The sequence below is a fragment of the Eptatretus burgeri genome, chromosome 12 (genome assembly GCF_056783735.1).
Source record: "Eptatretus burgeri isolate ZD-2024b chromosome 12, Ebu_testis_v1, whole genome shotgun sequence".
Taxonomy (NCBI): domain Eukaryota; kingdom Metazoa; phylum Chordata; class Myxini; order Myxiniformes; family Myxinidae; genus Eptatretus; species Eptatretus burgeri.
In genome coordinates, this window is record NC_140972.1 from 10692884 (window position 1) to 10717883 (window position 25000).

A 25000-nucleotide genomic window follows, 5' to 3' on the forward strand; every position below is an offset into this window, starting at 1 on the left:
AACCAAGGTATCGGTTCTTACACTGGAAGCCAAAGTACTTCTGCACAGCATTCACGCTACACCTGTGATAACCACACCGGTGCTGGACTGAACTTCGCGAATATGTCCGACACCGTGACTGCACCCTGTGATGAAATAGGAAACGAAGACGGCTTGGCTTTGGGAAGAGTCTGCTTCCTGACGGCGAGTCGTGATGCAGGGGGTGGTGGCGGCGAGGAGGACATGTTGGAGTGCGAGAAGAAGACCTATCAGAATGACTGCAGCACGAATACTGTAGAACACACCAAGCAGTTTGCAACTCTCGACACTGTTGGCTTTGATGACTTGGAGAACGATGATTGTGGAATCTGTGCCACAGAAAGTGTGGACGACAAATATCAGACGTTTGAAGTCACAGAGGGCAGACTTTCCACTCTTAGCACTGCAATGTATGTACCTGTCAATGATGATGGGATGGCCATCCAAAATGGTGGTTCATTTGAAATTCACAATGAAGTTCAAAGCTTTCCGGATAATTTGGTTCCTGGAAATGGGTTATTGGAGAATACTGTGCCGGTGGACAGTCCTGACGACAATGTTGCTGAAACTTATGCCAAGCCACAAAATGGCTTCTCAACGGGGACACTCGCTCCTTCATCGTTGTTGCCTGCTTTGCCGCTTTGGCCTATGCCAAGTAAGCAGGGCAGGGGAAGGCAAAAGGCCTTTCATTGCAAGTCTTGCCAGCTGCAGGTGAGACTGCATGTCTTTCCCCATCATGGGTTGCCGGAGTCATGCCTCATCAACTGGATTGTTTGATGTATGTGAACGGTGGGCCTGTGACCCTGTGAGCAGGTGGAGTCCGAGGCAGAGCTGGTGCAGCATTTCCGCACGCATGGTGATCGCAAGCTCCAGATTGAGGAACAGGCGGAGAGGATGAATTTGGACTCTGGCAATGTGCCATCTCACACAGCTGATGGAAAGGTCAGATACTGTGTGTGTGCGTGTGTGCGTGCGTGCGTGCGTGTGTGCGCACGTATATATATTTTTTTTGGAGAGAGAATTGCCCAACTATTGGAAAGAGGTCCATACTAAGCAAGGCCATCACTATTTCCCACCCCAAATGAGGACTTCCTTTCTAGAAACGTTGACTAATGGACCTCCTCTGATTGGAAAGCCTCTTGGTTGCTTGGTACGCAGCTCTTTTCAATTAGTTAAGAAATGGTCTTTGTAATAATATTCTAATTCATAGCTGGGGCTAATTGGTTTAGTGAGAGTTGATTGATTGCTTCCGCCAAGCCATTTGTGTCTTATTTTATTGTTTTTAATGGTTGCCTGGCCTGGTCGAGCTAGTCTGAATATATGAGAGTCATGGAAAAACGTTTCAATGAATGAAATGCTCACAGTCCAACACACTTGAAAGTTTATTTTTCCATAAATAGTTTTGATGATGGATGTTGAGCCCCTATTCTTGATTGTGCATTGCCTTGCTCACAAGAAGTTGTGCGAACATTTCCATGGCTATAAATGATCTTGGACAGGTCACCACCCCGACCCAGGCAGGATGGGGAGATTTCCATGGAACAGCCATCAGAACGCACCAGTGAGGACAACAGAATAAGGCTTTACACACTCCACCACCATGGCTCTCCATCTCTTTCTTTCCAACTGATCAGATGACTTTTAGATACAACTAATGTTGGGGACCTGATATTCAGAAAGATTCTGAAATTGGAGAATAAAATATAAATGACGGACAGTGCCCAGCTGATTATCTGGATTATAGATGGTTACTTGCCCCCGTTGGACTTAGTCCGAAACGGGGGCTTATGGATTTGGTCTTGATTTTCGTGTCCATGCGTGCGTCTGCAACCACATCTCGGACATGTATGGACCGATTTCATTCGTACTTGGCACAAAGACAAAACATGATGGTATACATAAGCACATCATTTTTGTTCATGATGCGGTCAAAGAAGGCCGACTGGCGGCCATTTTAATTATAGAAAACCCCGATGTTGAACACGTCCTCAACCATTTATCGGACATGCATTTACCGATCTTGTTCAAACTTGGCACACAGATAATGAATAATGGCTTACATAAGCACGTCATTTTTCTTTTTTTCGAGATCAGTTCCAAGATGGCCGACTGGCGGCCATTCTGTGACTTAAATGTGTCCCCAACCACTTCTCCAACATTCATGGTCTTATTTTGTTCAAACGTGGCACAAGCACAGTCCATGGTGGCATACACGTGCCCCTCACTTTATTTTGTGATCTGCTCAAAGATGGCTGACCGGTAGACTGGCAGCCATTTTAGATGGAAATAAATATGGGCTCGCTCTTTAACTCCATACAGCAAAATTACTGAAACAACAGGTGCGACAACATTTTATCTTTTTTTCTTCTTCTTCTTTACTTGTTGAATCAGGCACTCGATAAATTGAAGGAAACCTCTCGTTCTCTCTCTCTCTCTCTCTCTCTCTCTCTCTCTCTCTCTCTCTCTCTCTCTCTCTCTCTCTCTCTCTCTCTCTCTCTCTCTCTCTCTCTCTCTCTCTCTCTGTCTCTGTCTCTGTCTCTGTCTCTGTCTCTGTCTCTGTCTCTGTCTCTGTCTCTGTCTCTGTCACTGTCTCTCTCTCTCTCTGTCTCTGTCTCTGTCTCTCTCTCTCTCTCTCTCTCTCTCTCTCTCTCTCTCTCTCTCTCTCTCTCTCTCACTCACTGTCTCTCTCACTGTCTCTCTCACTGTCTCTCTCCATTCAGGGCTGCTAAAGCAATTTTGTGGAATTTATTACACTGGGTGGTTTACCTTTGCCTTCTCACTGATAGTTCAGGCACGGATTTGTAATTTGTTCAGGATTCCGGCAATAACTCACTTCCTCTTGGGATCTTTCACATCCACCAACTAATGGCTGCAGACAGGATATCCGGCTTATCCTCAATCTGATGGATGGCACATTTTTTGATGACACATCTTGTTTGCCAAACTCTGTGAAAAAAAAATTTTTAATTGAAGAAACGTTCTGAAACTCGAACTTGTTTTGTAACATCAGAATAAAACCATGTATGTACCAAGGTTCATTTGAATATGTTAAAGAGTATGGGAAAAAGTCTGAAAAAACCACAGGTGGGACAGGACAGATGGACGTACGGACAGACAGACGGAGAGCAAACCTATAGTCCCCTCTGGTGAAATGGCTAGGGTACTGATAACGACAACATACCATCCTGTTTTATTTCCATTCATGTTTTGCATCCAATTGTCTGTGCCAAACTGTCTTCTTGTGTTGAATCGTCAAGTTCGTGTCCCTGGTAAAGTCCGGCCTACTTGTGCTAGTTGGGTTGTTTCTTCTGCCTCAGTTTTTGATCCCACTTGCTTCATCTTCGAATCCTTTTATCCCAGTTAATGTTACTTCTTGGGGTTTAACTTCCTCTTTGATTTGGGGTTTAACTTCCTCTTTGTCTTGGGGTTTAACTTCCTCTTTGTCTTGGGGTTTAACTTCCTCTTTGTCTTGGGGTTTAACTTCCTCTTTGTCTTGGGGTTTAACTTCCTCTTTGGCTTGGAGTTTAACTTCCTCTTTGTCTTGGGGTTTAACTTCCTCTTTGGCTTGGAGTTTAACTTTCGCTTTGTCTTGGGGTTTAACTTTCTCTTTGTCTTGGGGTTTAACTTCCTCTTTGTCTTGGGGTTTAACTTTCCCCTTGATTTGGGTTTTTTATTTTCTCTTTTCCTTGGGACCTGCCTGTCTCAGAAAAAGAACTCTGATCTTAAATCTAGGTGGCTGTGCTCGTTATTCAGCTTCCATCGCCTCAAGGGTTACCTTGGAAGAGGATGAAGGCTAGGAGAGTAAACCCTGACAACAAATCTGGAGTGGTGCCCCTCAGGAGGTCTGATACCAAATTCTGATATCCTTCCGGCAACTCCTGCAGCTGACCTGAAACCAAATGTGTTGACGAGTCAATTCCATTGGATCATATTAGCGACACCGAGAGGTGGATATGATGCTTGGGTGACTCAGAACCAACCTCCTTATCACCCTGCCCAGGCTTGTGCTGTGGAGAGGGCACTCCAGCTTCGCTGTACAGCTTCAACATAACACAGGAAGCAGCAATTACCGATTTTAATCTGTCTCGCCATGGCCTACCATGGCCTGCTTGCTTCAGTGGGTAGTTGTAGCTTAGGGAACCATCCCCTGACAAGTGGGTTGATAAATTTGGGCACCAGACAATACAAGAAAATAACATAAAGAAGACGCCAACTCTTTGTATCGCAAACTGGAAGGTACTACGGTGTGCACTGGCCTTACTGATGACCTATTACAGGTCAGTAATACCCGCAAGACAGCTGTAATTGACATAGAACTCAACAAAATTAACAATGATATTGCTGCACTTCAAGCGACAAGACTTGCTGAGAGCGGATCACTCAAGGAGCAATGTTACACATTATTTTTGCAGAGGAAAAGTGCTGAGGAGACCCGTGAGCACGGGATAGGCTTTGCAGTGAAAAATTCAATACAGTATTGACAATGACTGAACTACCGATAGAAGGCTCCAAAAGACTCTTGACGCTTTATCTTTTGGTCCTTTCAACCTTGGTCCAAAGGCTCTTGCTTCCTTCAACCAACACAAGCCCTGCCAACTACATGTGCATCGATGCCCCAACACTCAGCTCTGTATCTGATGTCAAAGACCAATTTTATATAGCTCTGGACTCTACCATTGGTAAAATCCCCAAGCAAGAAGGTCTGTATTTTCTGGGAGACTTCAATGCGAGAGGGTGGGGACAGACCACACTCCCTGGCCAACTTGTCACGGAGTTGGGCCGAACAAGAATGGATTGAGATTACTGGAACTATGCTGTTTCAGAGAACTGTGTGTAACCAACAGTTTCTTCTGGACCAAACCATAGCACAAGGTATCTTGGAGACATCCAAAGTCTCATCACTGGCACCAGCGGAATCTTATCCTTACTAGGTGAAATGTCATAATACCATCCTCTCCAATCATAGTTACCACAGTGCCGATTGCAACACCGACCACTCCCTTGTGGCCAGCAAAGTCAGAATAAATCCGAAGAAACTGGATCACTCCAAAAAGAAGGGGCAGGCACAGATCAACGTCAATAAGATGGCAGACCCGGTCAAGACCCAGCAATTCCTTGATTTATTAGACCAGACCCTTTCAGGCAGCTTTAGGAATCGCTGCAGTGTTCAAGCAAGATGGGATCAAGTGCATGATGCAATCTACACCTCAGCCCTTGATGCATATGGGAAAAAGGAGAAATGAAATGCTGATTGGTACATGGCACACTGGAGCAAAATGGAGCCAGTTACAGAAGCCAAGAGGAGAGCTTTCATTAACTACAGTTTCGTTGAGCCAGAGTACAAGTGATGCCCTCAAAGCAGCCGGGAACATGGCACAACAGATTGCCCATTGTTGCGCTAATGACTGTTGGCTGAATCTGTGTGACCGCATTCAGCAATCTGCTGACTGAAAACACTCATCAATTCCCTCTCCCTTCTCTTTCCCAATATCCCCAAACGGAATCATCACTGAATTAAACATTTCTTCCTTTCACCCTTTGTGGACCACAAGCATCGTGGAAGTAATTTTCAGATACAAGTCCAATTATATTATTGGTTTGGCTATAATAATAGCGAATATCAATTTAATTTCAAGAGTATGTATGACGAAAAATACAGGTTTATTTCAATCAGCAAAATAAAGAAAAATAATGGAAACGATAAAAGTTTTCACCAAGTGTTAGCTACAATGTTTGCCGATGTACAAACAGAAAGTAATCTGGAGTTGCATCTATGCCCTGCGTCTATGTCCTGCGGTGAAACGGGCATTTTACCGTAGACCACCTTTGTTCAAGTTGATCGATATACAGTATTCAGTGAGAGTGTGAATATTGTAGAGCACTTGCCAAGTTCCTTAAGCACTCAAGGAAGCACTCCAACAAAACAGTTGATAAGGAACGGCTGGCTTGGCAAACGATTACCGATCGCCGATCGGTCATATAAACACCACGCACCCGTGACGGCCAAGCGATGTCCGAATTGGATAAATGAACCCTTTTTTTTTTACAACCAGTTGGAACTGCTGCTAAATTCAATTCTGGAGTTTAAATTTTGTAATTCGGCTTAGTTTAAGAGATTCTCGAGGTTATGGCATATGCGGAAATGAAATAAAGCCACAAATGCTGGCATCTCCTGGCGTTTATAAGCATTGCAATGTATCCAGCAATTTGTCGGTAGGATGATCAGGCATTCGATGATATGAGTGAGGAAAGTGAAGGAAAAAAAATGTTATCGTTAAGGAATCGTTGCGGCATGTTCCAAATCAAGGCATTGTCGAGCAGGCCAAAAAAAATGACAAATTACGACCCCATCGAGGGAGAGAGAGGAAACCGAAGATGAGGGCGAGGTGTCCGAGGGATGCGGCTGATATTTTTCAGTTTTTTTCTGACCAATTTTTTTTCAATTTTCAATTATTTCTTCGTTTTTTTTTTTCCGATTTTCAAATATTTATTTAACTTTAAATCATTTGAAAAATTTCCAATTTTCAATTATTTGATTTTCATTTATTTATTTATTTTAATGATTTAATTTTCAATTTTCAAAACTCTTAATTTTCTATTTACACCTCGTAATTTTCGAGTTGATGTGTTTTTTCACGTGGGGAAAAAATTGTAATTTTGCACCGTGGAATGCAGGTACGATGTACAGCACACCACTTTTCTCGCGTGCATTCTGTACTGCACCCATGAGAGGTATTGTGTGACCTTCATTGATAGTATTTTTGTGCCAAACTCTCCCGAACCCCTTCATCATGAGGGCTCAATGACCCTCAGGTTCTCCAACTGAGACTCCCACGAAGAAGGCTCGTAAAGCTATTAGTTTGGACATTAAAATGGACATGGTGAAGCGATTTGAGTGCGGGGAGCGTTTGGTGGACATTGCCCGCGCGCTCAGCCTTCCTCCCTCGACTGTGAGGATAATTACTAGGAACCCCATCGAAAAAAAGTCGAGTGCACTAAATCCTCATCGTCTCAGTAACTGCTCCACCCCCATCTACACCTCCCAGGCTTAGACATTCACTATTTGCTGCAGATTTGGTGAGTAGATTTTAGACACATTTACTTAAAATCATCCATAATTTATTTATTTAAACATTTATTTACCTTCTTTGTTGATTTATTTAGTTATTATATATTTAGTATTTACAGGTACTGTATTTAAACATTTACTGTCTTTACATTGGTGAGAGTTAAGTGAGGACCGGAAATTCCCGGCCAGGAACACATCTTCAATTTATAACATGATGCTGATGGGAAATTTGTTTTCGATTTACACTTTTTCGTTTTACATTCAGTTTTTTTTAGGAACACACCACGAGCGTAAATTGAGGAGTCTCTGTATATAACTCCTCAACCCCTTTCTTCTTCAAGTCTTCAACCCCCACCCCAGGTCCATGGTTCCCCCTTTTTTCTTCTAGTGTGTATGCCTCCCACCCCTCCCAACTCCAAGTCAGCATTCCTCCCTCTTCCCAACTTCACATCCACATAAGAGTCAACAATAGCTGTTAAGACTGGTAAGGTTTCTCGGTGAAGCAAATCGACAAAAGTAAATTATTATTTGGACGGAATTGACGGAATAATTTGTGGCCATATTAATGTTTTTTTCACTTCTGGTGGGCATGCAAACGAGCCACAATGACATTATACACCTTGCATGAAACTCTGTGCTTCCACTCACACAAGGCATTGTCAAAGTGTTCTGTTGTACACCTCACAAGTGCATAAAAAGAAAGTGGATGCATTACTAAGGAGTCCCAGGTTCCGTTTGTCGGGAAATTTGTTCCCAATGGAGTGTGGAATATTTATGGAGTTTGCTTTGACTTTCCTTTGACAGCATAATAGTCACTAACTGTTAATACTGCTCATGTTTCTCAGTGAAGTAAATTGATGGAAAGGTAATAATACATTGACAGAATTGACTGAACAGGTTGTGGGGTTTTTTTTTGTTTATTTGTTTTTACTGTCGTTAGGTGTGCAAACCAAGAACTCAGCATATTCACCACGTGTACAACAAAAATGATTATAACTCAAAATTGCATGAATAACTAGAAGGGCACTCGGTAGAGCACATACCCCTCCGCCACGTAATACCTGATCCACAAGAACATATTGTGCCCAATACCTTTTTGAAGTATCGTGCTATACAGTACGATGGCGTTTTTGGTCCTACCTCTCGATGGTGAAGAATCGCTTTTAAAAATAAATAATTCTCGTATCCAGATCCGGATTCGGATCTTCACCAAATTTAAATCAATTATATTCATCGTCACCCACCCAACGTGTCCACCAAGTTTCGTCCAAATCCGTCCCCAGCTTTTTGAGATATCCTGTACACAAACAAACGGACAGACAAACAGACAGAAAGGGATGACAACATAACCTCCTTCACCTTCGGTGGTGGAGGTAACAATAGTTGTAAACCTCTGCATGCACTGTCGAGACCCAATAGGTCTTAAATGAGCTATCGTTCAGCATTGCACGTGCTGTGATTACAACATTTACCCCGCTCAGACACGATCGTTCAACTTTCATAGATAGACCGCTACGTCCACCTTCCTGGACCGAGTAATGCCTGACTTTACATCCACTCTCTTCTGTTCCTCTTATGCCCCTGTTCACTCTTCTGGTCGCTTTTGTTGTCAAGTCCCATATCTATCTGGATATTGTAAAGCCCGCCGCACACCAGCCGACACAACAGAACAATACCGTCTGTGACAGTTTAATTGATGAAAGTTTTTGATAATCATGCAATAAGTGGCGATTGATGACCGTCATCAACAGGGTTTTCCAGGCAATGTATTGACCAATTCAACTTCGGCATTCAGTGACTTCCGGCTGTGGGAATTGCACGGAATGCCATGCTCCACGAGCCCATTAAAGAGTGTCGGATGCATCCTTTGGAAGTTGGTCGAACAGCGCTCGTACTCGATGGCAAGTTCCACCAGCAAGTTGTTGAATGCTCTCAGACAGCCTGCTCTCCACCCAGGGCTTTACCCACAACCACTTCTTTCTTTTGGCATGCAGTCGGCATCATACCAGTGCCAAAGCAGCATTGCTCAGAACTTTCACCCTTCTCATCCTCTTCTTTGCCATTTTGTTTTCCGACAATAGTGTCATCAACAGTCGTGTAGTGTGCAGCAGTGTACAACAAAATGAAATTGCACAAGATTCGCCGCCGACTGTCTTGTTGAGTCGCGTCTGCGACCGTCGGCTAGTGTGCAGCGAGCTTAAGAGAGCAACCTCAACGACACAGGGTTATGGCTGTTCACACAGGCCATCTGCGGGCTCTTCAATATGCCCTCTCATGAAAAGGACTGGACGACCATCTCCGCAGCACCTGCTATTGATTCCATTTGGGAATATTTTCATAAATTGGCCCACTCGATCCCATACATTAAAAATATTAATAATTATTTATTAACTTGTATCAGGATGTGTTGCATTGGATGAAAAAAAACAAGTCAAAATCATCATGCTAATTGTAAGAGAAGGAACAAAGGATATTGTATGCACTGACTACGTGAGTTGGTATGTATTTACCAAAAGTACTCCTTCATTTAGAATTGCCACAGTTCTTCATCCATTTAGATACGACCCTTTTAAGAAGAGCCTGATGTTATCACTAACTAACAATGGATTAACAATTTGTTAACTTATTCCAAGTACAATGAATACTGTTTGCTCAAAGGAATCTCCAAATGACATGGACCGGCACCTTCTATATGTTCTAGGCCACTGGTGGAAATGGGATTTCCTCGATGCCACGGGGGCCGATCAGGTGTGAGGAGTGTGGCTACAACACAAGTCGCTACGACCACTACCTTGCCCATCTGAAGGTGATCGATTGCCCGATAGCTCGGTCATTAACATGCTTACCGTTGAGGTCTCATTTGGTTTTGATTCCCGACCAGTCAGATTTAACTAGACTCACACCGTTCCAGCACCGGGTGTCGCATCTCGGAAATATGTGTTTCCCTTCATTTGAGGACATAAAGCTGGCTATCTTGTCTGGATGTTAAATATCCCACAGTATATTTTGGAAAGTTATTGGGACTTTACAGAGAGAGACTTGAAGATGAAAGCCATTACTTTGTTTGGAGACAGAGAAGTGTGGAATAATCTTGTCCGACCTCATTGTTCATGGCGAGTGGATTTGTGATTTTTTTTTTTTGTATAATACGTAATTATTATCGTATGTAGATCAACCCCTGGCCTATTGAGAGGTGTAAATTTATGATGACATTTAAATGCTGGAGTAAAAGGTCAGACTTGTAGGTATCCTACAGGTAGGATATGAGCAGAACTAATTGGTATTTGTGAACAGGTAGTTTTACATTTAGAGAGACAGACAGGTTATTCAAAACTAACTACCAGCCCTGTTCCTCCACTGCCGCATGACCATCAATTCGTAGATTCTTCTCTATTGTACATTTGCATATTCTAACTGAAACCTTATTTATTTTCACTCTATAACGGTTTTGAGTACACAAACTCCCCCCAACCCTCCTTCTCTGAACACCAACACTGTGACAATGTACACTACAGCGAATTAGGAGTAATCCTCCATGAATTATCCATTTTAATACTTTAATAACCAACCTTTTACACTCTAACAATTTACATACTGTGTATACATGTATATATGTAATACATAAACCTCTTTATAACCACTGACTCACTCACTGGCAGATACTGAAGGTCTCTGCTTTCCGGGTGATGTAGAAAGCTGAAATTTTGTGAGCCGATGGACATCAAAGCCTGTACACTGGAAAAAGTCGCAGAAGCATCAGACAACATCCATAAATGAAAATATAAATAAATGGGAATAAATAAATTAAAAATTAAATGCAGGTGAGCGACACGACCAGACAATGGGGAAGCACGGTTCGTATGCTTGCACAATGTGTAAGCATGCCCCGCTAGTGTGTGTATATATACATATATTTTTTTTAAATAATTTTAATACTTTAATTGTAGAAAAATATAATAATTACGAGCACAACACAACGATATAAATCTCAACAAATTTAATAATGCACAAGAAGGCAGTAGCTTTGACGACAAGAAGTACAAGAAAAAAAAATCAAAATGATGGTAAAACTTCACTTCCCCGGAAACTGTAGCCATGGAAACGACACCACTCAGGACCTCATCGAGAGTAACCGACAATCCAATGAAAATATACTTACACAGTTAACTCGAGCTCTTAATTCTTAACCAGGAAGTGAAAAGACTTTGTATCCCAATAACCCAGGCAAAAATGCTACAGTTAGAACTGTAGTTTATGAGAGTTGTACTCGTATACTGTTGTTGGTAACAGGTCCTACTACAGTAGTCTGCAGAGAATTACTTCAGGAAAGGAATGCTATTTTTGCCAGAGGTAACCTGCATTGGACAGTTACCAAATGATAAAGTTAATTGACTTAACCGTGCAGGGGTAACACCAAGACGGCGTGTGAGCTGAACAAAATGGCAATGGACCACCAGTTCTCACCATGTGATGTACCAATGTGCATTCCAACCTAAACTAGAACTGCATTCTGGAGAGCACATACATACCTCCACCCAGATCTGGATTCGGATCTTCACCAAAATCGAATCAATTCATCCTTGTCGCACACACACACGACCTGTCCACAAGTCTCGTCCAACAAATCTGTCCATAACTTTTTGAGATATCATGCTGTGTGTGTATACATATGATGTATATATATGATGTGTGTATATATATATATATATATATATATATATATATATATATATATATATATATATATATAATATATTGGTTTTAGTCTCATCACTCAATGGTGAAGATGCACGTTAAAAGTTTTAGTAGCTGAATCCGGATCCAGATCTTCACCAACCGACGTTTTGTACAGAGTATGGTCCCGATGGATGGATGGATGGATGGATGGATGGTTCTTGTCACATACCCAACCTGCCCACCAAATTTCATCCAAAACCATCTACAACTTTTTGAGATATACTGCTCACAAACAAACAACCAGCCATGAAAGATGTGCATAGGACGATACGAAATCCAGAAAACAAATTTGATCTTAAAAATTAGTGGTTGAATGAAATGACCAAATGTTCAACTCCTCTTAAAATTTCAAATCAATCATGGAAATTGACAATTTTAGATATCTGGCTTATGTTGACCTCAAAAATACTTCTTCATTGAATTCAGTGACCTGATATGCAAATCCTCTTCACATTTAAAGTCAATGGGATGAAAATTGAGGATTTTAGAAATCTCACTGAGAAGTTGTTGACCTTTGGCCTATATTAACCTCAAAAATAATTGGTGGTTGAATTCAGTGACCTGATATGCAAATCCTGTTCAAATTCCTCGTCAATCCGATGAAAAATTGAGGATTTTAGAAATATGACAGTTGTTGACCTTTGGCCAATGGTAACCTTTTGACATATTGACCTCAAAAACAAGAGGCTTCTTGCTTATGACGAACTCTTACATGTGGTGAAGTTTCGTGAAGATTGGTTTAAAATTGTGACCTATAGGTGATTGACTACATACAAACAAACAAACACAGACAGACAAAATATCACACAAGAACCACCAACATACTTGAAAACTCTTCGATTTTTGCAAATAACAAAGAAGAAAGATGTCATGCTCAGCACAATCGTTGCAAAATCCACAAAACAAATTTGACCTTAAAAATAATTGGTGGTTGAATTCATTTGAATTCAATGACTTTCCAAAAGGTAGTCAACATGGGTTTACCAAAGGTAGTTCCTGTCTTACAGATCCTTTAGAGTTCTCTGAAGCAGTGTCTGATTGGGTGGATAAGGGAAAGGCAGTGGACATAGTATATCGAGACTTTAAGAAGGCATTTGATAAGGTACCACATCGGAGGTTGTTTACCAAGGTGAGGGCTTGTGGGGTGGCTGGTCAGGTTGCTAATTGGATTGCAAACTCGCTTAGTGATAGGAAGCAAAGAGTGGTTGTGAGTGGGAGAATGTCTTACTGGGAGGATGTAAGTAGTGGGGTACCTCAGGGATCAGTCGTTGGACCATTATTATTCAGTATTTACATCAATGATTTTGATAGTGGGGTGAAGAGTAGGCTTTTCAAATTTGTAGATGACACAAAGCTTGGAGGTAAGGTGGATAGCAGAGGGGGTGGTGATCAGATACAGGAAAGTATTGATACTTGTATGGATTGGGCAAAAGATTGGCAGATGAAATTTAATCTGAGCAAGTGTAAGGTGTTGGGGATGGGAAAGAACAATGAAAATAGAGATTACAGGATGCAAGGGGTAATGTTGGAGTGTGCCACACAGGAGAAGGATCTTGGGGTGGTAATAGATACGGGAGGTAAGCAGGCAGCACAGTGCCAGGCAGCTATAGGTAAAGCAAATCAAGTTTTAGGTTGTATTCGGAGGGGGGATCAAGTGTATATCAAAAGAGGTGGTGTTAACATTGTATAGGCATTTAGTGAGGGCCACATCTAGAATATTGTGTGCAGTTTTGGTCACCACAACTCAGAAAGGACATAGATTCCACAGAGAGGGTTCAACGCAGGGCGACTAGATTGATTCCGGGCCGAGCTGGACTCAGCTATGAGGAGCAGTTGAAGAAGACAGGGCTTTATACATGAGAAAAAAGGAGGTGGTTATGAGGATATATGATAGAGATGTTTAAGATAATGAAAGGTATTGATAAAATTAGGGCAGATGAATTATTCAACAGAGCAGACAGTGATAGGACCAGGTGCCATAGCCTGAGAGTAAAGAAGAGGAGAGTTAAGATGGTAGCAAGGAGGGGACTTTCACTCAGAGAGTAGTAGACAGGGAGCCCGGGGCCCTGAGCTCAAACGAACGAGGTACTAATATCTGAGCACAGGGGCATGAATGGAGTATCAAAAGACATATAGAAAGTTATTTCTGCCGGGTACCACCCTCTGCGTAAGGACCCTGGTGACCCTCCAAAGGGGTCCTTAAAATTGGCTAGATCAAACATTGGAAGTACCAGTTGGTATCACTTCCATATGATGCATATGACCAACCTTACAACAAAACCACATGTGACAGACATGCCGACTACTGCAAAAGGCCCCCCAGAAGCCCCAACAAGGGCCCCCCAAAAGGGGCTAGTTCAAACATTGGAGGTACTAGATAAAACCAGTTTTAAAATCATATATACATCCCACAGAGTGTAAAATGTCCATTACCAGACAAATTGTCTGCTGCATTGTTCCTACCAGAACCCCCAAAAGTGAGCTCTAAAAAGGGCAAAACATTAAAGAAGACCAAAAATACACAATTGGCAAAATTTTGCACATTATGCTGGCACACCATTACCATAGGAAACATTTATGTTTAACAATTTAACAAAAGAACTACAAAATACTCATAAGCCTACTGGTATCACTCGATGAACCAGTAAACTCGGAAAAACTACAGGCTCATATTGTACTGAAACACTCGGAAATATACGAAGACATAAATAGTTCTAATGTTTCCTAACTTCTCCGAACATTCTTTTCCGAGTTCGGAGATGTTGTATTAGGAGAGGTCAGGGAACATTAGAACTGTTATTACTTCCAAAGATTTCCGAGTTCGGAGACGTTAGGAGAAGTTAGGAAACATTATAACTATTTATGTCTTCGTATATTTCCGAGTGTTTCAGTACAATATGAGCCTGTAGTTTTTCCGACTTTACTGGTTCATAGTGTGATACCAGTAGGCTTATTAGTATTTTGTAGTTCTTTTGTTAAATCGTTAGACATAAATGTTTCCTATGGTAATGGTGTGCCGGCATAATGTGCAAAATTATGCCGATTGTGTATTTTTGGTCTACTCTAATGTTTTGCCCTTTTTAGAGCTCACTTTTGGGGGCTCTGGTAGGAACAATGCAGCAGACAATTTATCTGGTAATGGACATTTTACACTCTGTGGGATGTATATATGATTTTAAAACTGGTTTTATCTCGTACCTCCAATGTTTGAGCTTGCCCCTTTTTGGGGGGCCCTTGTTGGGGCTTCTGGGGGGCCTTTTGCAGTAGTAGGCATGTCTGTCACATGTGGTTTTGTTGTAAGGTTGGTCATATGCCTCATATGGAAGTGATACCAACTGGTACTTCCAATGTTTGATCTAGCCAATTTTAAGGACCCCTTTGGAGGGTCACCAGGGTCCTTATGCAGAGGGTGGTACCCGGCAGAAATAACTTTCTATATGTCTTTTGATACTCCATTCATGCCCCTATGCTCAGATATTAGTACCTCGTTCGTTTGAGCTCAGGGCCCCGGGTTCCCGGTCTATAGTTAATGCATGGAATGGTCTCCCTGGAAAGGTAGTGGCAGCAGAAACAGGAGATAAGTTTAAATTAGAATTAGATAGGTACCTGAAAGTTATGAAGATAGAGGGGAAAAGGGATATTGGCAGGACTTTTATGTAGTTTGAGCATTGATGGGTGATTGTGTGCATCTGTGTTGACCTTTTGGATTCAGGATTTAAAAAATTTGGCCTAAGTTGACCTTAAAATACTTGGTGGTTGAATTCAGTGACCTGATATACAAATTCTGTTCAAATTTCTTGGCAATCAGATGAAAATTGAGGATTTTAGAAAATTGTCAAAGTTGGTAGCATTTGGCCGATGTTGACCTTTTGGCCTTTTGACCTCAAAAACAATTGTCTTCTTGCTTATGACGAACTCTGCCATGTGGTGAAGTTTCGTAAAGATCGGTTTGAAATTGTGACCTATAGGCGATAGACAGACAGACAGACAGACAGACAGACAGACAGACAAACAGACTGAATAACACACAAGACCAACCAATATACTTGAAAAATCTTCGATTTTCACAAGTAACAAACAAGAAAGACGACGTGCTTGGCATGATACTTTCATAATCCCCCTCACCCCCCGCCCCCCAAAAAAGTTGCATTGAATACATCAAAGTGTTCATTTCATTAAGATTAAAATTGACGATCTTAATCAAAGCTCAGGTCAGTCGGATGAAAATTGATTTTAGAAAGTTGACCTTGAGGTGGCTTTTTAGCTTTTGACCTCAACAATAGTTGTTTTCCCAATTCCGTAATGCATGATGCAATCAGCATGGACTGACAAGCTTGTTGGGACAGTAGCGTCAATGGACGGTACAAATTACAGGAGAATTCTTAATGAAAACCTGTTTGAATCAGCCATGAATCTGAAACTGGGTTGGAGATTCACATTTCAGCAGGACAATCATCTGAAGCACGGAGCTAAAGGCGCACTAGAGTGGATGATTAAGAAGTAAATGAATGTTCACGAGTGGCCCAGTCAAAGTCCTGACTTGAACCCATTTGAACATTTATGATGAGACTTGAAGATTAGAGCACATCGACGATCCCCATCAAACTTGGCAGAACAAGAGCAATTTTCACATGAAGAATGGGTGAAGATTTCACCATCTCACTGTACAAAGCTGGGAGAGATCTACCCCAAAACACTCAGAGCAGTCATTGCTGTAAAAGGTGCTTCCACCAGGTACTGACCAAAGGGGCTGAATACTTTTACAACCACTGAATTTGAATTTGTACATGTTGTTTTTACAGGTATTCCTGACATGTAACCTCCTTCAACTATAAGTGTTTTGTTTGATCCCTTCAGTTATGAAAAAAAGAGTTCATTGGGAAAAAAATTGTTTCTACAAAATTCATAATTCATCTAAATGTGGCATTATTGGATGGGGGTGAATACTTTTGCAGGCCACTGTGCTGTATATACAGTAATTCCCTGATTTACGTCTTCCCTTTTAATATCGTTTCGCAAATACACTTCCAGTCAAAAGTTTTAGAACAACCCCATTTTCCAGTTTTTACTGAAATTTAAGCAGTTCAAGTCCAGTGAATAACCTGAAATGGTACAAAGCCAAGCGGTAAACTGCCAGAGGTTAAAAAAAAAGTTTAGGTTTCCAAAAACTGAAAAATAATGCAAATTTCAGAGTTGTTAAAAAAGGCCCTTTTCAGGGAACAAGTAATGGGTTAGCAACTGCAGTTGTTCTGCAGCAATAGAAGTAAATTAGGTCTTGAAAGTTGATGCAAACAATTCCTACAGGTGTCCCAACTTTTGTTGATTAGTTACAAACCATCTGTCTGTATAAAAGCAGTGTTGGAACAGACTGTGTTGCTACACCCTCTGAAGCATTATTTGGCCAACATTGCTCTGCAGGAAGTAGTATATATTGCTATCATAATGGTGATAAAAATACAATTAACAAAGGAAGACAGACAGACCATTATAACCCTCAAAAGTGTAGGTCTTTCCTTTAGAGAAATTGCAAAACAAGACAAGGTGTCAGTGAGTACAGTTTCCTACACCATCAAAAGGCACTTGGAAACTGGAGGAAACTCTGACAGGAAGAGGTCTGGCAGACCCAAAGCCACAACACAATCAGAAGACAAGTTTCTGAGAGTCAACAGCTTGCGTGATCGGCGGCTCACATGACAGCAGCTTCAAGCACAGCTTAACACTGGTCGAAGTAAGGAAGTCTCAGTTTCAACTGTGAAGAGAAGACTTTGAGCTGCAGGTTTGACAGGTTGAGTGGCAGTAAGAAAGCCATTGCTAAGATGACAAAATAAGAAAAAGAGGCTTGTCTGGGCCATGAAGCACCGCCAATGGATTGCTGGAAACTGGACGAAGTTAAGGTCTTACGAAGCGATGAATCAAAATTTGAAATCTTCGGTTCATCACGCAGGGTTTTTGTACACCGTTGAGTAGGTGAAAGGATGGTTCCTCAGTGTGTGACGCCAACTGTCAAACATGGAGGAGGAAGCGTGATTATCTGGGGCTCTCTTGCTGGATCCAGAATCAGTGACTTCCACAGAGTGATTGGCACCCTGAACCAAAAGGGCTACCACAGCATTTTGCAGCGCCATGCAATACCCTCTGGTCTATGCCTAGTTGGTCAGGGGTTCATCCCAGAGCAAGGTAACGACCCAAAACATACCTCCAGGCTATGTCAGAACTACCTTAGAAGAAAAGAACAAGACGGTAGGCTTCAAATCATGGAATGGCCAGCACAGTCTCCAGACTTAAACTCCATCGAGCTGGTTTGGGATGAACTGGACAGAAGGGTGAAAGAAAAGAAACCGACAAGTGAAACACATTTGTGGGAACTTCTGCAACAGTGTTGGGAAGAACTTTCTGAACAACATTTGATTTCCATTGTAGAAAGAATGCCACGAGTATGTTCGGCTGTTATAGCTGCAAAAGGTGGCGACTTTGATGAGTCAAAATTTTAGATTAAATTTTGTTCAACAAAACAATTCCATGATTTATTTTTAGATCCTCATGGAGGATCTCAAAGTCTTACTCACGTTGTTGTTCTTGTGGATTTTTTTGTTTCACATCCTACAGTTTTCATCGAAACTTCCTGAATCTTGGCATTTTTATGTAAAAATACCCTGCGCAGACAGTAACCATCTCCGATTTTGAAAATTCCTCCTAGAAAAAAAGTTATGACGTCAAAATATCTCCGCTAATGGAAATCGCCTAAACAATTATCTCCGAAACTAGGCAAGCTTTTTGAATTCTGTTTGTGGGAATCAAACAAGGCATAAGCAGAGATAAATTACCGCACATATGATACATCACTATGACGTCATATCAATTTTTATGATGTCATTCCTATTTTTTGACATTTTTTGTTTCACAACCCAGAGTTTTCATCAGATCTTCGTAAAATTTGCCATGTATATGCAGAAAGCCCACGCACAGGCAGTAACCATCTCCGATTTTGGAAATTCTTCCGAGAAAAAAAAGTTGACGTCATAATATCTCCGCTAATGGAAATTGCCTATACCATTATCTCCGAAACTAGGCAAGCTTTTTGAATTGTTTGTGGGAATCAAACAAGGCATTAGCAGAGATAAATTACCGCACATATGATACATCACTATGACGTCATATCAATTTTTCTGATGTCATTCCTATTTTTTGACATTTTTTTGTTTCATAACCCAGAGTTTTCATCAGATCTTCATAAAATTTGCCATGTATATGCAGAAAGCCCACGCACAGGCAGTAACCATCTCCGATTTTGGAAATTCTTCCGAGAAAAAAAAGTTGACGTCATAATATCTCCACTAATGGAAATTGCCTATACCATTATCTCCGAAACTAGGCAAGCTGTTTGAATTTTGTTTGTGGGAATCAAGCCGGGCATTAGCATGGATAATTTATCGCAAACCTGATACATCAAAATGACGTCATATTCGTTTTTATGACGTCATCATTAAGGGGACAAGGATCTTCGCTCATTCGAGCTTGTTTATCTGTAATTGTTTATTTGTTCTTTGCTCTAATTTCAGAATATATTGAAACATTAAACTGCTTAAATTTCAGAAAAAACTGGAAAAATGGAGGTGTTCTAAAACTTTTGACTGGTTGTGTACAACGTCACATTATTAATACCACTTAACGATTTGCGTTGCCTCAACTCACACTTATGTCTCTTTTAAAGCGATGCCTTGTATTCTTACAAGACTGATAAAGACTCCAGAATACGTCACTAAAGTACCAAATTGGGAGATTGTAAAAGCGCAGAAAGAACATAAAGAAATATACTGGACTGTAGATCGGCGAAGAGGCATTTTGTAAAAGTGTTTCATTAGAAGTGAAATTACATGTTGTTAGTCGAATGGATGCTGGTGAACGTGCCGTTAACGTCGCCGGCTTATTAAATTTGCCTCCGACTGCAGTGCGTACTGTCTGTAAAAATTCTGCCGTGCATCGAAGGAGGAAGAAGGATCAGATGTCCGGCCCAGTTTGACGGCTTTGGGAAGAGGTTTATTGTCTCCTGCCCCTACGACAAGGTCGGAGACGGGGACATTAAAATGAGCTCCAACTGACAGACTGACCGACCGATCATCTGTTCATGGACTTTTTGTTTTTGCGTGATATTTCAAAACCCGTTGAACACTTAGCTTTTATATTAGCCTGGTGTGGGCTTAGTGGTTGGGGTGGCTGGTTTGGGATCCTAGGGTCCCGAGTTCGAGCCCCGTTTTCCCACTGAATTAACACCAGGGGGTTGACTCAGCCTGTCATCCTTCCGAGGTCGACGAAATGAGCACCAGTATACTGGTCCCGGTGTATGCCCCGATTAGAATAGGTGTACCATATCACTGTGTGTTGTAAGAGGCGACTCGGGTTGGCGTCAGGAAGGGCATCCAGCCATAAAACATTGCCTCAAGAAGGGAACCATGATTGCATGGATCCCGCAAAAAGCTAACCGCTGATCAGCAGGGTAAAATGGCTGTACAAAGGCAATATTTAGCTGTCATATTGCAGATTTCTTGTCCTCGTGACATTATCTCAACCTGATTAGATCCCGGCACTGATTGGATGAATTATGTGGCCATGGCAACCATCTTGAAAACTTGGCTTGTGGACGTGATATTTCAAAAAACGTTCAAGATTTCGCTTTCATATTACACAGATCTATTCCTCATACCAGCCACAAGGCGAGCGACCGAGAGTATCGGCTCCTTTTTTAAAATTTGAATATGTCTGGTAATTGTTTTTCTTTTTTTATTTATACATTTATGTATTTGAATGTAACTTTTTACAAATCAAATATAAACGGTAACGTCATTGGTAAAACAAAATGTAATATGTGAAGTGGCGACGCAAGGAATGCTTCCCCCGCTTATTCCATTAATTCTTATGAGAGAAATTGCTTTGATTTACGTCATTTGATATTAGTTGCACTTTTCAGAAACTCATCCCCGACGTAAGCAGGGGTGTGTGTGTGTGTATGTATGTGTGTGTGTGTGTTTGTGTGTGTGTGTGTGTGTGTGTGTGTGTGTGTGTGTGTGTGTGTGTGTGTGTGTGTGTGTGTGTGTGTGTGTGTGTGTGTGTGTGTGTGTGTGTGTGTGTGTGTGTGTGTGTGTGTGTGTGTGTGTGTGTGTGTGTGTGTGTGTGTGTGTGTGTGTGTGTGTGTGTGTGTGTGTGTGTGTGTGTGTGTGTGTGTGTGTGTGTTTCTGTATGTGTGTGTGTGTGTATATATATATATATATGTATAATATATATATATATATATATATATATATATATATATATATATATATATATTAGCATAACCCGCGCTCTGCGCAACATGTTGGGGTGGGTGTGTTTGAGAAAGGAACTGATGCAGAGTATCAGTAGTAATTTTACTTTAATGCAGTAAGTGGAATACGATTTCACTGTTTCAGAACCATTTTATTTACTTTTTTTTGTACCATGCACCTCATATGGTCTTTGAGATAATGTCAGCCGAATATCACGTTACTCGAGCGCAGAACAAAGTCGAAGATAGCGCGACACGAAACCACAAACTCGGAAATAATATACAAGATATATATATATATATATATATATATATATATATATATATATATATATATATATATATATATATATATATATATATATATATATATTCTACATATCTCTTCTTCTTTCGGCTGCTCCCATTAGGGGTTGCCACAGCGGATCATCCGTATGATCCGCATAGTTATATGGCACAGGTTTTACGCCGGATGCCCTTCCTGACGCAACCCTGGTCGCCTCTTACGACACAGGGATATGGTACACCTATTCTAACCGGGGCATACACATTGGCCCAGTATACTGGTACTCACTTCGCCGACCTCAGAAGGTTCACAGGCTGAGTCAACCTCCTGGTGTATTAATTCAAGCGGCCAACGGGGCTTGAACTCAGGACCTTTTGGAGCCCAAGCAGCGACCCTAATCACTACTCCAACACCAGGCTACCTAAATATATATATATATATATATATATATATATATATATATATATATATATATAATATTATATTATATTATATATTCTATAAGAGCCTGGTGTTGGCGCAGTGGTTAGGGCAGCGGCTTGGGATCCAAAAGGTCCTGAGTTCAAGCCCTGTTGGGCCACTGAATTAATACACCAGGGGGTTGACTCAGCCTGTCATCCTTCTGAGGTCGGTGAAATGAGTACCAGTATACTGGACCGGTGTATACCCCGGTTAAAATCGGTGTACCATATCCCTGTGTCATAAGAGGTGACCAGGGTTGCGTCAGGAAGGGCATCCGGCGTAAAACATGTGCCAAATCACTATGCGGATCATACGGATGAACCGCTGTGGCGACCCCTAACGGGAGCAGCCGAAAGAAGAAGAAGAAGATTCTATAAATTCTACATATATATTCTACATATATATTCTACATATATATATATATATATATATATATATATATATATATATATATATATATATATATATTTGAAAGTGTGTCTGTCTGTGTGTGTTTCTCTGTGACCTATGCATGCGAAAAGTACTGGACTGATCCTCACCATACTTCACATGCTGACAGAACATGTACCTGGGAGTATCCCGATGTAAAAGAATTGTACTTCCGCCTTCCGGTTTCCGAATTATGACGTCATCACCTGATTGCGTAACGTTAATTCAAGTTCAGCCGATTGACATGGGACCAACGGAATTTGCTAGAGAATGAGAAATTAATACTACAGTCAATTGAAGACGATGACTTCCGACTTCATGGTTTTCGAATTATGACATGCATTCGACACACTTTTCGTAACGTTAATTTTTCAAGTTCAGCCGATTGACTTGGGACAATGCCATTTGCAATAGAATGAAAAAATATTGCTACAGTTAATTCCGAATTCCCATTTCCGAATTATGACTTGTGCATTCGACACACTTATCATAGGCCCTATTCACATCAACAAACTCCTCTTTTAATGCATGATTAACACAAGTCATATTTTATTGTACATACAGGTTGTCGTCGACTTACGACCACGATCGGTTCCGACCGACCAATCGTAAGTCGATTTGGTCATAAGTCGACCAACCTTTATTTATCGTGTACTAGCAGGGATACCCGTGCTCCGCACAGGAATCCCGTAGAAGACGTCGTGTCTGAAGGAGTATATGTCACAGTTAATTGTAAAATTGTAGAGGCTGCCACCATTATTATTTTTTTTCATCACCACTATAATATTATATTTTCCCCGCCATGTTTTATATGCAGAAGACTCGAGTTCAAAAATGTTAAGATTTATTGCCGCATCAGATAAAAAACCATAATGCCTCAACAATGTGAGGCTGGTTTCATGTCATCATTTGCGACTTAATTTATACGTCGGGCATAACCCAGCCTGGCCCAGCGTATTTGATTTATTTACGTCTGTCATGCAAAAATTACCGTATGTATATTATACCGTATCCAGTACACACCAGATATGTTCAATGAGGCTCTGATATACATTAAAGATTTGGTGTTATACATGAGCAGGAAAGATTTAACTAAGTGGGGACTTCCCTCTTCTAATAGGTCTGAAAGCGCAACCATCAGTAGAGAATGGTTCCGTGAAACAAACTACAACACAGATACTCTCGCAAAGTTTGTTTCTGACAATGAGCCGCTTCTGGTACAGGATCAGAGTAATGCATATCAACTGATTTCTGAAGCGGTTCAAGAGGGAAGTGGTGTGATATTTTTCTTGGATGCCCCGGGTGGTACTTGCAAAACATTTGTCCTCAACCTTTTGCTTGCTAAGATGAGGAGCCAGAAAAAGATTGCATTAGCCGTTGCTTCATCCGGTATAGCCGCAACACTACTTTCAGGTGGCCGGACAGCGCATTCTGCTTTCAAATTGCCTCTCGACTTAGCGACAATGGAATATCCCGTTTGTGGCATTGGCAAACAAACTGAAGCAGCAAAAGTGCTGAAGAATTGCGACCTCATAGATTGGGATGAAGGTACGATGTCGCCTCAGGATGCATTCGAAGCATTAGATCGAACGATGCGAGATTTAAGAGCAGTAGACCTGCCTATAGGTGGAGTTACGCTGGTTATTTCTGGCGATTTCAGACAAACTTTACCTGTAGTACCCCGTGGCACTCCAGCTGATGAAATGAAAACCAGTATAAAATCTTCATACCTCTGGACATTCGTACAAACTATCCATCTAACGACAAATATGAGGGTCAAATTATATGGTGATTTAGATGCTGACAATTTCGCACAATTACTTCTCAAACTCGGAAATGGTGAAATCCCGAACACAAATGATGTAATATCTATTCCCGATGACTGTGGTACAATAGTTTCATCTATGGAAGAATTAGAGGCTCATGTGTATCCCTATTTAGCGACTAATTACAAAAACATACAGTGGCTCTGTGAAAGAACAATCCTGGCTCCACTTAATGAAACAGTCTGTGTAATAAAGCATCAGTTATTACAAGTAGTTCCAGGCGAACAACATAGTCACAAGTCTATTGACACCACACTGGATACTGAGCAGGCCATACATTATCCCACAGAATTTCTAAACTCATTGGAATTACCAGGATTGCCTCCGTACAATCTGTTGTTAAAAGTTGGATGCCCTATTATGTTATTACGTAATCTCGATGCACCAAAACTTTGCAACGGAACTAAACTGATTGTGAAAAGACGACTACCACATGTAATTGAGGCCACTATCATGACAGGGTGTGCGAAAGGAGATGTATTCATTCCGCGAATGACACTCATTCCATCAAATTCAACGATTGAATTTAAGAGACTACAATTTCCTGTATGCCTGTGCTTTGCGATGTCTATCAATAAGGCACAAGGACAGTCATTGAAAGTAGCAGGGCTGGAATTATCCACTCCTTGCTTTTCCCATGGTCAGCTATATGTGGGATGCTCCAGAGTGGGATCATCGGAGGCTTTATACATATTGGCCCCAGAGGGGAAGACATCAAATATTGTTTATCCTCGAGCACTCCACTAAAATTATTGAACTACTTGAGTTATTTCATAAACGGGAATAGGATGTGCGATGAAGGAAATACGTGTTGCTGGTGAAAAATAAAAATAGTGGTGGGAAATAAAAAAAATGGTGGTGGTGGTTTGTGTATA

At 41.2% G+C, this 25000-nt stretch overlaps 1 protein-coding gene across 7 annotated transcripts in view; it reads left to right on the forward strand.

The window, feature by feature from the left end:
- The window catches only part of REST (RE1 silencing transcription factor), a 56280-nt gene that overhangs the window by 3474 nt on the left and 27806 nt on the right, over positions 1-25000 (forward strand). For 5 of the 7 annotated variants that reach the window (XM_085849477.1, XM_085849475.1, XM_085849474.1 and 2 more), the window contains exons 2-4: positions 1-729; positions 832-960; positions 9789-9893. The exon at positions 1-729 is cut by the window's left edge and continues 174 nt beyond it. In XM_085849477.1, coding sequence (XP_085705603.1) covers positions 1-729; positions 832-960; positions 9789-9893 — 963 coding nt within the window. The remainder of the gene's footprint in view (positions 730-831; positions 961-9788; positions 9894-25000) is intronic. The other 2 variants (XM_085849479.1, XM_085849478.1) reach the window with 1 other exon arrangement.